The sequence below is a fragment of the Trachinotus anak genome, unplaced genomic scaffold, assembly GCF_046630095.1.
Source record: "Trachinotus anak isolate AG129_WGS33_773 ecotype Australia unplaced genomic scaffold, CSIRO_AGI_Tana_v1 ptg000018l, whole genome shotgun sequence".
Classification (NCBI taxonomy): Eukaryota; Metazoa; Chordata; class Actinopteri; order Carangiformes; family Carangidae; genus Trachinotus; species Trachinotus anak.
In genome coordinates, this window is record NW_027273869.1 from 4467896 (window position 1) to 4482500 (window position 14605).

Sequence of the window (14605 nt, forward strand, 5' to 3'; positions counted from 1 at the left end):
ATATCTTTAAGTTTTGAATAAACAGTTTAAATACTGAGTGAACAGTAATGAACAAATAGTCAAAACATAGCTGCTCCTAGTGACAAGAGTAGAAACGAATCTGAACATTGACAGTTCATTTGTATTAACGCATTTGTTTCCAGATAGTCTGCCGTTACACGGTATCATTAAAACTAAAATCCATTCAAATGAGTCATGTTGGGAAGATGATGGCTGGTGTCATTACTCATGCCACGAGGTATCTGAGAAGTTAATACCTTCCCAGATACCTTGTGAGTTACTGACACTTTACTTTTAATTTCAGTCTTGATGCCAGTGCCATAACTCATCAGAACATCATCATTGGCTTCTAGCTGTTTATCCAGATCAGGTTCCGATGTGAATGTGTGTGGAAATGATCATTTCTAAGGTTGGGAGTGAAACACATCCGCATCAAAACTGTTTCAGTGGAAAATTACCATTGTGGCAAAAAAAAAGGTGCAACCTAGAGAAGAAGTAAAAGTGGTTCCCCACAGCCAATCATAACAGACCTACAGGCTGGCTGTGAGGTGTTGAAAGAGCGCATGATTATTCGCAATGCGCATGCGCAAATAATCAAAACCCGCCGCTCGCTCTCTGCTTGACAAGCCGCGATAACGGCAGAAATGATAAAGCGAGAGATCAATCATTAGGCGTGATGAACAGGCTGGTGGTCAACCTAAGGTCCAGGGACAATGACCTGCCGCGGCCACAAGCGGGCGGCAACTTACAGGACGGGTCCACGCAGCGCATCAGATCCCTGAGCCGTGAGGGGAGACCCCGCTCCGCCGCCGCCCCGCCGCCGCGCCACCGCCGCGCCACCGCCGCTCCACCGCCGCTCCACCGCCGCGCCTGTGAGCTTTACACTGGCCAAACACTGCGTGGGCCCTTGTTCTGGCGGCTTGCGACTTGCGTGACAGAACCTGCTGTGAAATGGTTTGCAGGGTTCCTGAGGTTCTCTAGTGTCTAGGTCATTTGCTGTGTTTGTATACAAACCCACGTCTCCGCTGTGTGTGTGTGTGTGTGTGTGTGTGTAAAAAAAAACAAAAAACAAAACCGCCAGGCCCCTCCCCTCCCTCGGCACTCCTCCCTCCACCGAGGCTGGGCTGATGCAATGCTCATCTTTATAAAGGCGAGTCCCCACCCCTCCTCCCGCAGATCTGGGTCTTGTTTCCGAGCGCACCGCGTCTCTGGGAATCTGGTTGAATCAGTGAATAAATCTAAATTCTTTGCCTTCTCTGCGTGGGTCGCTTTATTCTAACACCGTCTTTGTTTGGTACTTGAACTGTGACAGCCAGTGTTCGAGCTCAGACCCTGTCAGGTAGCCCCCCAGGTCTATCCATTCATTTCTCGTTTTGTTCATTATTCAACGAAACACTCTCAAGGAGCAGAAGGTTTTTTGTTTTTGTGAGGAAATCGTCCGGACATTTGCTTTTTCTTTTCCCACTGAAAGGACTTTACAGGCCTCCTGCCTCTTCTTCTAAAGGTAAGACTGCCGGCATCCTCATCATTTACCGACAATCAGAAATTCCCTCCCGGATGTAGGCTGAAGAGCCTTTGACAAAAGAACTGAGCTCTTCATGTTAGATCTGACACTTCTGGGTTTTCTGTTTCCTCTGAATCCCCTCACTGCCTGTCTCTGGTCTGGGCTTTGAATCTAATTAAAGGTAGATGTCTCACTGGCTCCTTTGGGCTAATTAGTCAGCGGGCTATTAAATCCGTTTCCTGTCATATCAGATGTGAGGATCTCTATCTAAAAAAAAAAAAGACAGAGATGTCCTCTGAGAGAGGCCCGGGCTTTATTCCTCAGCAGGTCAGCGCTGGTCCAGATAAATAAATCATGAAGCTGGTGTGACAGTGATGCTGCAGTGCTGGACTCCTGTCTGCCGGCTGCTGGCACAGGACTGACTCTGCCACACACCCAGGCCGGCACAAGGAGAGAGCAAACCAAGAAGTGTTCAACCGGTCTTGAGTATATGAGTGTGTTTGTGTGTGTTTGTGTGTGTTTGTGTGTGTTTGTGTGGGGGAAAGCCTCCGGTCTTGAGCTGAGCGTGGATCCGAGCCTCTGCGCAAAATGGAGCCATGCCCATAAAGGGACAACACGTGCCATTGTTTCCATCGGAGCCGGCCGTGGAAATAATGTCCCTCACCGGCCCCGGGGCCTGCATGTACGCATGTACGCGCCTCACAGCCAGCGATAGACACCAGATTAATATTAGACTGTCATTAGACTGTCAGATTTCAGTGATCCCAGGGAGCCCTGCCTTCATGTCACCTCACTGTGCCTCGTTACAAAGCTGAAGGATGCTTTCTGTGCGGATTAAGACGCTGCCGCTGCACGTTTTCACTCCGCCTCTCGGGTCATTTCGGGGGAAAAGTGCGCAAAGTGCCGCAGTTTCTCTCTCACATCACGGGCTGAGATGTCGGGTGGACGCGGTTGCCGGTCTGGTATTTTTCCACTGCCGGTGCGTCACCCCCCTTACCTCCCCCCTCCTCTCTCTAAAGAAGTCACATGACCGCAGGCGCGCGCCTGCTCACTATAATATTGATTATTCTAAGGGGACGTGAACGCGCACAGCTAGAAATAAATGGGCTGTGGTGGGAGGACGTGACGCAGGGAGCAGAAATGCGTAAAAATGAATAATAAAATAAAATCATATTTCTTTTCTCAGCTTTTAAATTTGCAGTATGAAACAACCTGCTGCCAAAACCGAGATGAACTTTTTGAACATGTCTCCTGAGGAGGACAACAGCAGCTCCAACAGCACTGAGTACACTTTCCAGGACTGTGCGAAGAAGGTCCCGCTGGACAGGTGAATACGTCAGTGCACAAAGTGCTCTCAGTTTTTTTTTTTTTTTTTCCTCTTTTCTGGAGTCGACAGAACATCCTGTTCACCTACACCGCATTAAATGTTTTCCTCTTCTGTTTCCTCTTAAAGCTCTGATATGGACGCAGAGAGTCAAAAATTCCTCCCAGGACACAACCTGGATAAGAAGAAGTATGAGACAGAATATGTAAGAGCTCCTCCTGTCCTTCTACACATTGTCTCCTTTAAACACTTCTGTCATTTTTCACTATTTCCTAACCGTTGATCCTTTATGTTCCACAGCACCAGGGCAATGCTTCCTTTGGCATGTCCGTCTTCAACCTGGGCAACGCCATCATGGGCAGTGGCATCCTGGGATTGTCCTACGCTATGGCCAACACTGGCATTGCCCTATTTGTGTAAGTTTTTATTCTAGCATAAATTAATTTGTATTAATTCTTAATTAATTAATACTAATTCTTCCTCTTGAAGGTATTTCTAATTTCACACACAAAGGTTTAAAGGTAAAATAAAAAAATATGAATTGGTTATAATAACAAGAAAAGAAACAATTTCCAGCATCAAAAGCAGGAAGCTGCAGAATAACTGCGGCCGCAGTGGTTGTAGGAAAACCAGCACTTGATGCAGATGTGCTGTTGTTTCATAATCCAGCTTCTGCACAAGCAGGTGTGGTTTTGTCTGTTGCATCAAGGTCGCAGTTCATGATGTACTGTAGCTTCGCAGGCCAAGTTCCCGCCTGCACTCTGTCTGTGTGTGTGTGTCTGTGTGTGTGTTTTGCAGCCGCTCAACCCTGAGCCTTAGATTACACGGGGGTCGAAAGTTTATTAATGCTCGTCACCACAGCTGAAGTACTCACTATCATGTTTGCTGTAGATAAAACTGTGGAAAGAGTGGGAAAAAGGAAAAGTTCACTTCAGGGCAAATGACAGGTTTTTATGAGCGCTTCCTCTGTTGGTTATCATGAGGTCTGAATATCTGCTATCACTTTTAGAGCTTATATTAACAAGTACACTTTTCCTTTCCTTCAGTTTATGTTGGTGCCTGCATTTGTCAGAAATTTGGAGCCCAACACTTTGAGGAAAACACACCCTCTTTGATGCCACATTTCCTTAAACCACATGGAGGACGTATTATGTAAATCACTCAGGAGCCAGAAACCAAATTTGTACGCTCCTGGTGCCACCAAATGGCAGCAGCACGTCAGTTTGCAAACACAGGGAGCGGCCGGAGGAGCAGCTTAGCCGAGTTAATCCTGCTGCATTTGGGCCAGAGTTACATAAACACAGAGCTAGCGTACGCTGGCAGGAGATCATGAATGGAACTTGAGCCTGTTTCACTGTCAGCCAGCAGACTGACCAATCCGAGCCCCACATCAGCAGGAAGTGGGGGATTACAAAAAAACAAAAAAAACAACCAAAAAAAAAAACAAACTAAATAGCTACTACATTGCTGCAGTAGCTGGAAGTATTCCCAGTTTGTTTGCATTTCGAAACTTTGTCTGGTCCCTTCACATGAGCAATTACAGTTACAAAAACCATGAAAGGTCATCCAAAGCATATATTTGTTGATCTGCGGTGTATAAAGTGATAAGATAGGAACGATTATGATGTCAGTGCCAGGCAAGCGGCTAGCTAAAGGTCCAAAGCAGCTGGACGGTCACATGTCCAGAGGAAACGCTGCGTCTTCACGGCACAGGTCTCAAATGGCCTGGAGATTAATTTTCACCTGGACTATTAATACCCCCTTACACACTGTGCTGGCTCTGCAGCATCCCAAGGGTGCTAAGAGGATCCCACACGGGGAAACCTTTCGTCCTTTGCAACCCTGCTGATGCTGCTCGTGTCCAACAGAACCTGCAGACTGATGCTGCCTTCAAGGTCTGTTTTTGCTGATCAGGGCGTCAAAATGTGAGAAAAGGCAGGTTTGATGATTTTCCTACTTAGCTGCTTTGGTGAAAATGTGCAGACTCTTGATTCTCAGAGAGAACCAATAAAAATCACCTTATTGCTGAGCCCCCACTTGCTGAGGACATTTATTCATTAGCCACTCATCTACTGGTTTCTGAAATCATCTCGTCCATCTGGCAGATTCTCCCGACAGAAATAAGATTTGGGTCATTACAGAAGAATATAAGCGTGTCTGACCTTCATGTTAGCTAAATGTCAATGCGTTTGTTTACCACAGTCTGGCAAAATGCATTTGTCTTTGAATTGGCCTTTAAAGTCTTGTGTTCAGTGGGACTGTTCATTCAAAAGACCAGTTTGTCTCTGATTTCAACATTTAGCTAAAGATCCCTCTCCTCTGTTTACAGGATTCTCCTCATGGCCGTTGCCGTCTTCTCCTTATACTCTGTCCACTTGCTGCTGAAGACGGCTAATGAAGGAGGTGAGTCTGTTAGATAGTCATGTATACAAAGGACCCAGTGGCTTCTTTAAGTTTTTTTTTTTTTAATTTTTATTTTTTATAAATGCTAAATCTTCATTTCTTTGCGTATTTCCTCTCCAAAGGTGCACTGGTGTACGAGCAGCTGGGTTACAAAGCCTTTGGGATGCCAGGGAAATTCGCTGCTTCCTTCTCCATCACCATGCAGAACATTGGAGGTAAGAGGCAAAGAAACAAGTGTTGTGTAACTATAATTGAACTACTTCTCTATATTTATCTAAGGCTAAACATAGTCACTCTGTATCTAAACTGAGTGGATGGGGGGAAAAAAAGAAAACAGAAATCTTGGCTGATGGAAACCCGGCATGTGTTTCTGGAATGTAGAGTAATTTCCAGTAGAAACTTGAGTCATTCTTCAAGCATGTGTTAAAGTTTTTCCTTTCCATGGAGCAGCTCTGCCCCTCAGTGAATATCAGACATCACTGTTTCCTGTTCCCTATATGGACATGACTTGGCTTAGGAAAATGTACTAAGTGCTGTTTTTGTCTTCACAGCCATGTCAAGCTACCTCTACATAGTCAAATACGAGCTGCCCCTCGTCATACAGGCCTTCCTGGGAACCGGCAATGGGTGAGTAGCCAGATATATAGACCCAGCAGACACAAGTGATCACCTTCAGGTCTGGAAAAGTTGGACATACACAAAAGTGTTAAGTGTTGATTACCATAAGAAGATATATTTGTGGTTTTAAGAACCAAAAAACATCTCAGTGTAGTTTTACATCTCCTCTCTCAGGCTTCTCTTCTGATTGGCTGACTGTTTTCTGAGTGATCGAATAAAAATATAGCAGATTTCAGGTAAACACTCAGAGAAACCAAATCCTGCAAGGTTGAACCTTTGGACCTTTAACAAATACAATCACAGTAATCGGTTTGGTTTTCAAATCCCTTACAATATTGATTCAGTATTGATTGAAAACTCCTTGTGCAGAAAACATAAATTTAAAAACACCTGTTTTGCTTGATGTAAATAAAAAAACGGACTTCCTCAGCACTGTTGAATATCAGTGTCACATTTTTCCCACCCAGCTGAACCCTGACTGAAATATTGGTAGCCAATTAAAATTTATGACCCGGAAATGTAGGTTCTGAACTCTCCACCAAGTCGAAACCAATTTCCAAGAAACTGGTTGGTGGCTCTGCCAGATTGGTCTCTAGCCAAAGAACAATTGATCCAGTTTTGGTGGCGATTCAGATCTGACCATTAGAGTGTTTGTTAAGCAGTTTTGCAGCTCTAATAGTTCAGCCAGTGTCAATACAGGCTGGCGTACACACCCCAAAAGGGAAGTCAAGCCTCCAAATATTTTGTGATGTTTTGGAAAGTTGTGTCCTCCAGTACAAAAAAAAAATTTCACAACAGAGAAGCGGGAACGGCTGGCAGAGGCACTCGAGGTAAATTGGCACATCGAGCAAAATGGCTGCCGGTTGTTTTTCAAGTGCTGAGTGTCAGAGAAGGGGAAGCAGCGTCTTTGTCCTCCTGTTGTAGAAGAGGAGGGATGACGGGCGGCGGGGCGGGGAGGAGTCTGAGTGTTTTAAAGGGACGGACAGTGCTCAGTCTCTTCACGTGGCCCTTCAAAGAGCCCTTTTAGAGGACGCAGCCGGTGCCGCGTCGAGACAGAGCGCGGGATGAGCTCACTGCGACCTCGCTTCAAGTTTCAAAAAATGGATGCGGTTCGCGTCGTCAGCGCTGCTTTGTTGCATCTATTTTTGTGAGCGGTGCATTCAGCCTGTGCAGACCAGTCAGTGTCAGCTGATGCGTAGATGTCGGTGTCAGAGCAGCAGCTCAGAGGTTTGATCAAGTGTGAAGCTGCAGAAAATCAGGAACAGTCTGACAGGAAAGTGGATTTAATGTGAAGTTTTTCTGCACAGTTGTCAGTTTTAGAGCTTATTAGTTTACTGTTGGTGCTGGTTACTAAAACACCAAAATGCATCCCATCTCGAAGAGGAAGATGGATCAACTGCAATAATGAAAGGTTGCAAATATTGTAAATAAAGGGGCGTTTTAGCCGTCAGACCTGTGTGAGATGTTATAAGAAGAATGGTGAAAGCTGACGGAGCAGAGGCCGCGATGTCCTGACTTTTAGTCTCCAGTAAAATGATCCTGGAACCTACATTTCCCATAAGTAAAGGCGACATCATGAGGGTTATTTCTTCAGACTCCAGAGATGCTCCCGCCACAGATGAAGAAATTATATAACAGTTTTCAGAGCTTGAGCAGTATTTTTTCTGACAAGTAAACAACTGTTTCATATTATAATACATTTGATAAAGCACACAGAGAGTGGTGCTCAATTAGTTAATTCATGAATGACTTTCAGTAAGACGTTCTTTCCTTGTGTTTCAGGGAGTGGTACACTAACGGAGACTACCTGGTGCTGCTGGTGACGGTCGCCATCATCCTGCCCCTCTCCCTGCTCAGGAACTTGGGTAAGCTGTGTGTCTGTGTGTGTGCTGTAAAATCGGATGCATTTCTAAATAGGGTTTGGTTGTGGGACAGTGATATATTCGCACCTTGAAAGGTGTAAAAACGCTCACCGCTCGCATAGAAGTGACAGAAGTAAAAAAAGAAAGAGCAGACCACAGGTTGAACGTTGTAGAAACAGAAACTCATGCTTGTGTTTTGCCACCCTTCCTGCTCAGGTTACCTTGGTTACACCAGCGGTCTGTCCCTGCTCTGCATGGTGTTTTTTCTGATTGTGGTGAGTAAAATCCAACAGTTTCCCCTACCTCACTCACACACACAGGCACACACACAGGCACACGCCCTCTGTGCAGCAGCCTGTCGTGCCAGATGAATCTTCGTCAGAGAGAACCTTTCAGTTTTTCCAAGAAATCTAAAAGCTCCTCTCCTCCCCACATGGAAGAGCAGGAGTCGAGTTGTGGGAAACAATAAGCCACTGACATAAAAACACTGAAACACAACAAAGTAGGAATAGTGAAACTGGAATTTGGCTGCAACTTTAGTATCTGTTGAGATTGGATTTTTTTCACCTGATTTCTCACAGTAGTCTGGTTTCAGTGGGAGTTTTTGTTTCCCGTGATGCACCACATGATTTCAAAGGCTTTTTAAGATTTAAAGAGCTGCCAAATTTCAGGTCAGACTGTTTTGCTAATAAAAGCCCACCTAAAGTCTTTGTGCTTGTCCTCCAGGTGATCATCAAGAAGTTCCAGATCCCGTGCCCTCTGCATGAACTCGACAGCTCTGGGAACGAAACCTTTAGCAAGGTGCTGAACATGACCCACGCAAACAGCAGCGGACCACTGGACTACAGTGAGGACGCTTGCACGCCGAAATACTTTGTCTACAACTCACAGGTGAATCTCTCTGACATGCAAACATCTGGAGAATTGAAATTTGCACTAAAGCAAGTACCGTTTAGTAATGTTTGGGTGTTGTGTTTTTTTTTTTTTTTCCCCAGACTGTCTATGCTGTTCCCATCCTGACCTTCGCCTTCGTGTGCCACCCGGCCATCCTGCCGATGTATGAGGAGCTCAAGGAGTGAGTGCTTTCATTTCATCGTGTTCACCCAAACTTCAAACCACAGCTGCTGTCTTATCAGCGCCTTCAACACTTTAAAACACAAGAATTTATCTCTAAGATTACCGTGTACTTGCACCTAAATTAAACACCCCCTCTCTCCCAAACAGCCGCTCCCGCAGAAAGATGCAGGGCGTTGCCAACGTGTCCTTCCTGGCCATGTTCATCATGTACCTGCTGGCTGCCCTTTTCGGATATCTGACCTTCAACGGTAAGTCTGGGTGGGGAAAAAAAACAACAGAAATATGTTCACTGGATGTATGGTGGCAGGCAGCAGATACAGCTTTGGCTTGTAGCTGATGCTGTAACTAAATGTGAAGAGAACCAAAACATAATTGCACAGGTGGAAATCCCATCAAAAATATTCACTAGAAACAGAAAGCAAGAAGCGGCTAGTCATCCCAGTGTGGGTTTACAAGCAGTCATTGCCCCCGAATATGTCAGAGCGGATCAATCATCCAGAGTGAAGGGAGGGAGCCTCAAGGTTCAAATAAATACAGACTAACTCGTCTGGGACAAAATGCTCAGGACAGGACTGGAGGCCTCTTATGTAAGACTGTGAAAAAATCCACCTGCTGCAGTAGACCAGTGCGCCAGCATGTTTGCGTTCCCGTTTGTTTGGCAGGAACATCTGAGCGAATGTGAAGTTCCTGGAACATCAGACTGGTTATACAAGTGCATGATAGTGAGCAAAGACTTCCTCAACTGTCGTGACAGGGCAAAACCTGATGTGGGGGGATGGTAAATATGTTCGAGGACGAGTAGAGATTGAGAAATCGAACGTGCTGGGCAGTGTTTGCCACATTTAGGAAAAGACAGAGGGCGTTGAGCCAATCGTAGGTCAGAGTGGGAGTGAAATGATTGCGCCAGTGATGCTTTAATGGAGGCTGCAAATCTCAAAACAATGTTGTGGCACGTGCAGGTGTCAGACTATTTCACATCTTTGGTGCACACAATTTACACTGAGGCCTTTCTTCTTAAAAGTATTTTAGTATCTACACGAACATTAGCATCTTCTACACTGTGTGTGGGCACAGTAGAGCTTTTAAGGTATTTCTTCAGAGATGTTTCCCATGTTGTGTTTGTGAAGCACTGCAGCTCTAACAGGTCTCTCCCATCTTTCCGCACAGTGCGCGTGGAGCCTGAGCTGCTGCACACCTACTCCAAAATCTACAAGTTCGATGTGGTCCTGCTGATCGTCCGTCTGGCTGTGCTGACCGCCGTCACCCTGACCGTCCCCGTGGTGCTCTTCCCTGTGAGTGTCACAGAAGTCAAGCCCGGATCTTGGATTATTTGTCAGGAATTAACACGGTCATGTCAGATAACCTCTCTTTTTGTCTCTCTGTAGATTCGTACCTCCATCAACCAGCACCTGTCCTCCTCTAAGGAGTTCAGCTGGATCCGCCACACCGTCATCACTGTTGCCCTGCTGACTGGCACCAACGCCCTGGTCATCTTTGTCCCCACCATCAGGGACATCTTTGGCTTCATCGGTGAGTGTCTGCCGTGATGATGATGCCATAAAAAGCAACTCCAAAAAAAAAAAAAAAAAAAAAAAAGCCAAACAAAATGTTGTGACTAAAATGCCAAATTTTTTTCCACTCCCAGGTGCCTCTGCTGCTGCCATGCTCATCTTCATCCTGCCCTCGGCTTTCTACATCAAACTGGTCAAGAAGGAGTCCATGAAGTCTGTGCAGAAGATCGGGGTAAGGAGCTGGCTCTGAAAACCCACACATATTTATCAGAGTCGTGCTGACGTGACTGTTGGACTCATTAGCTAAATGTGAAATTGCTTCCTTCCCCAGGCCACCGCCTTCCTCCTGTGCGGCCTCGTGGTCATGATCGGTAGCATGACCCTTATCATCCTGGACTGGATCCACAACGCCATGTACGACGCAGACGCACACCCCAATGGACACTAAAGCTCCGCCTCTCCTGCTGCAGCCTGGAGAGAGAGGACGCTTCCAGCACTGGACTGCTAACGACCACGCAACCAACCAAGATCAAAAACCTATTGTAAAAGAAGAAAAACACAAGAACTCACTTGATGCTCGGCTTTGACTTCCTGAGCAACAGACCATTGCCATTCCAAGAGAATGTATCCAAACTTTGTACAGTATGCTGTTATAGGCCACAAAGATGGTATTTTACTTGCTTTCTTCTCTTTTTATTGTAGCTTTTTTTTGTCGTTTTTGCTCGTTTTTACTCTTTAATGTTCTTTTTTTGTGTGTAGTTATTGGTACAGCTGAAAACAAATATTTGAAGGTGCCTCATAACAGCGATGATATAGTCTTAGAGTTTAAAATGCAGCTTACACTCAGGTACGGTGTTGTTGTGTGCGCGAGTGTGGCTGTGACCTCAGAGCTAGGCAACAACGAGAAGTACGAGGAGTCTCCCGAAGGTTGACAGGAGGCAACTGACTTGAAAGTTTATCCTCCTCAAGGACAATTAAGTTCCTTCCAACATTTGTTTCTTTTTTTATTTTTTCCTTTTTTACTTTGCCAAAAATGTATTTGTAAAGCATCTTTGTATATTGAAAGCACTTACTGTTTAGCACACTCGTGAAAAAAAAGAAAAAAAAAGAAAACAGATTTGTCAGTTTCGACAGGCGAGGCCTACCACATCGCCTACTCAGTATTCGTACCAAGGCTTTGTGACCTTGCTAATAGTGTCAGCTTTCCTTGTAAAACATAGTATAAGTCAACAGAACCTGCCTTCTCAAACCCAACACTGGGAGCTGCAGAGTAACTCATGAGAGGACTCTAATGAAACTGTATTAACTCTTAAAACCTGCTGAAGATCTTGTTGGAATAGCGTGCGCGGCGACAACACTACTGCTTTGAGACCTGGAGGCCGCCGAGCCTTCAGTTCCCCCTCCCCGTACGGGGGCTGGGGGAGACTGAAAATGAATTTTTTTTCTTTATGGGAGAATACTTTGAATTTGACCACATGCAGTGGTTGTAATTTACCTGTTAAACTTGCAAAAAACAAAAAAACAAAAACACCTTAAAGCCAGGTGTGCTCCTTAACACCAACGAACAAGTCAACTAACTTGACGAGAGCCTCTGTCAGATCATTACAAGTGTGTTTAGGTAAATGGCTGCACAGTCTCCTGCTTTTGAAATGTGTCACAATGAAGAACTTGAAAGCTCGATGTGGACTCGCGTCCCGTCGGGTCGTGAGCCTGTCATCCGACGGTGCACTGTGCTTCCAACACTAACGTAACACGTCACCAAACTGTTATTGTCCAACTTCTATTTATGGAAAAACGTGAAATCAATGTAATTTAATCTATTTTACTATATTTATATAATATTGTATGTATATATATATGTATATATATCTACTTCAACTGTATATACGCTTTGTTTTGTTTTGTCTTTTTTTTTTTTTTTTTTTTTGAAACAATAATGAATTGAAACTGTCGAACAAAAATGAAAAAGCCCGAGCTGGGGAATCTGTGACATCGAATTTCCTGATACAGCGGAGCTTCTACTGTTAAGACTGACTGAATTATCCCACTGTGTTGATTCTGTGAAAACTTTGTTACATGTGGAAACCGCGGAAAAAGTGGCAGCAGTGTTGTTTCCTTTTTTGCCCCTGAACACGAACCTGGATTAGAAAAATGTTCCTAGAAACACGCACGTCTGGGTGAGAGAGTACGTCAGCCATCTCTGGACCTCAGGAGCAAAGAGGGCTTTGCCCACCAGTGTTACACTCTTGTTTCAATGAAACATCATGTATATCCTGTAATTAATGTCTGATTAAAATCAAAAATAATCTATAGCATGGGCTGTCGCTGCTCTGTGTGTCCTGTGTCAGCTTCTGTCTGTCTGTGAATGTGGTTTATGAGGACGTGGTGTTAAAACTGGCCTGTGAGTCACACAGTGGACCTTCAAACGTCTGGTCAGGTGTTAGTTGCTGGACAACCTTAACAGAGGGAGCTAATTATTATACCTTATTAATGGCAAACACAAACATAACACAAATTTGACTTTAAAGAATATGAACAATATTTTTTTTAGAGTTAAAATACCTTTTAATTTCTTATTAAGAAGAATAAAGGGAAGAAAAATAAATGTTCATTAACTGGTATTTTGATCAGGTTTAAAGCTTCTGCCTGAACAAATACAGCATTAAACCTTTAGGACAGCTGTGTGCTCCCTTGATTAAATCTATATATTAATGCTATAACCTAATAAAGAGACTTCAGACATCCAGTATTACCACTGTACAGATTTGACAGAAGTGGTGTTAATATTTAAGAAATTCTCTCTGCTTCTTTATTCCTCTTTTGGTCCTGGACAGGAACTAATGTCCAATTAAAATCAAAGATTCACTAAATCATGATCCTGATGTTTCTTCATCCTGTGTCAGCTTCTTTTTCCACCGAGTAAATGTTTATGGGATGTGACGTTAAAACTGATCAGGACACTTTCCAACATCTTTGATTTTCATATTCCACCTCTACACCAGCCCCCTCCTTCCCTCAATGTACTAAAGAAATATGTATGCACTTACTCAGTAATTTCCATGAACTAAGAGGCTGTCCTAACTTTGACATTGTAATTATTATCTAACCACTCATGGGGAGCGCCTTCCTCTGGGATGAGTCACTTTTCCTTTGACAGCACTGCCTCCTAGTGGTCACCAGAGGAACACCACCGCTCATTTATCAGATCAGATATTTGTATGGGTGCAGATTATCAGAAAACAGTGACAAATGCCTGCTGTGATTTCCCAGAGCCCAGTGAGATTTATTCAAATAGCTTGTTTTAATCTGACGATCAGACCAAAAGCCACAGATTCATTTTCTGTTTTCTATAACAAACGAATCACATGTTCACACCTGAGAACCTGGAACCAGAGCACGTCTGACAATCTGCGTGAAAAATGACTGAAACAACAAATCTTGTTTCTCCTCTAAATATTGAACTGATTTCCAGAATTAACACAGACTGTGTTCACTTAGTATAAATACAACTTCATTATGTGTTTGCAGATCAGACCAGGGAGATATACACCACATATGTACAAATCATTACACTCATGCCTATGGAGATTGTTACAGACCTTAATCATTGCGCTGTCAATGACAACCATGGTGAAGCCACAGAGGTGATTTCACTGGACTGGCTGATGGGACCTCAGCTCAGGACTGTGGTCGACTGACCTGACTCTCCTCTTAGCTGTGTTGCATCTGATTTTTGTTTTTCACTGAAGATAGTTTGACACGTGAGCGTCAGAAAACACAGGTTTAAATAAGAAAATGAAACATGGCTGTATTCCATTTAGCTGCTTCAGTTTCAGGGTCCTGGTAGTGGTGTGCATGCTGGCTCACTGTCATGGCTTACTGGGACCCTTGAATAGAAATGAGCTACTGTTCATTTTATAGAGAAAATCAGTGTTTTTAAAATGTCTGTTGTTCTGCAGAAAAACAACCTGGTATTATTAGTTCAATAGTCTGGCAACATCATGTAATTCTCAGCAGAGCTCCATTTAACATCAGCCTGAACCTGAGGTCCAGACTGCTTGAAGAGACCAGTGTGGGTGTATCAGAGCTGTAAATGCATCCTTTAATATTTTTTTAAAGATTTATATTTTCCCTTGATGTTTTGCAGTTGTTTGTTTGGATAATTAAAACGGGAGACATCATGGTTCAACAGGCAAAGAGACAAACCCCAACTGAATGGACACACACATCATAGCACCACCAGAGTTTGAAAGGTGATTTTGGGGCAATCAATAAAATAAAAAAATAAAACAACGCAACAGCTCCT

General features: G+C 44.1%; 1 protein-coding gene across 1 annotated transcript; it reads left to right on the forward strand.

Moving 5' to 3' along the window:
• Positions 1–1136: 1136 nt before the first annotated feature.
• On the forward strand, positions 1137–12611 carry slc38a2 (solute carrier family 38 member 2). Its single transcript, XM_071502447.1, has 16 exons — positions 1137–1504; positions 2691–2831; positions 2958–3033; positions 3129–3244; positions 5158–5231; positions 5354–5446; positions 5783–5858; positions 7632–7714; positions 7928–7986; positions 8438–8602; positions 8707–8786; positions 8936–9036; positions 9956–10080; positions 10174–10318; positions 10434–10531; positions 10631–12611. Exons 2-16 carry the CDS (start codon positions 2707–2709, stop codon positions 10745–10747), a joined length of 1533 nt encoding a protein of 510 aa, XP_071358548.1. The 5' UTR covers positions 1137–1504; positions 2691–2706; the 3' UTR covers positions 10748–12611.
• The last annotated feature ends 1994 nt before the right edge of the window (positions 12612–14605 follow it).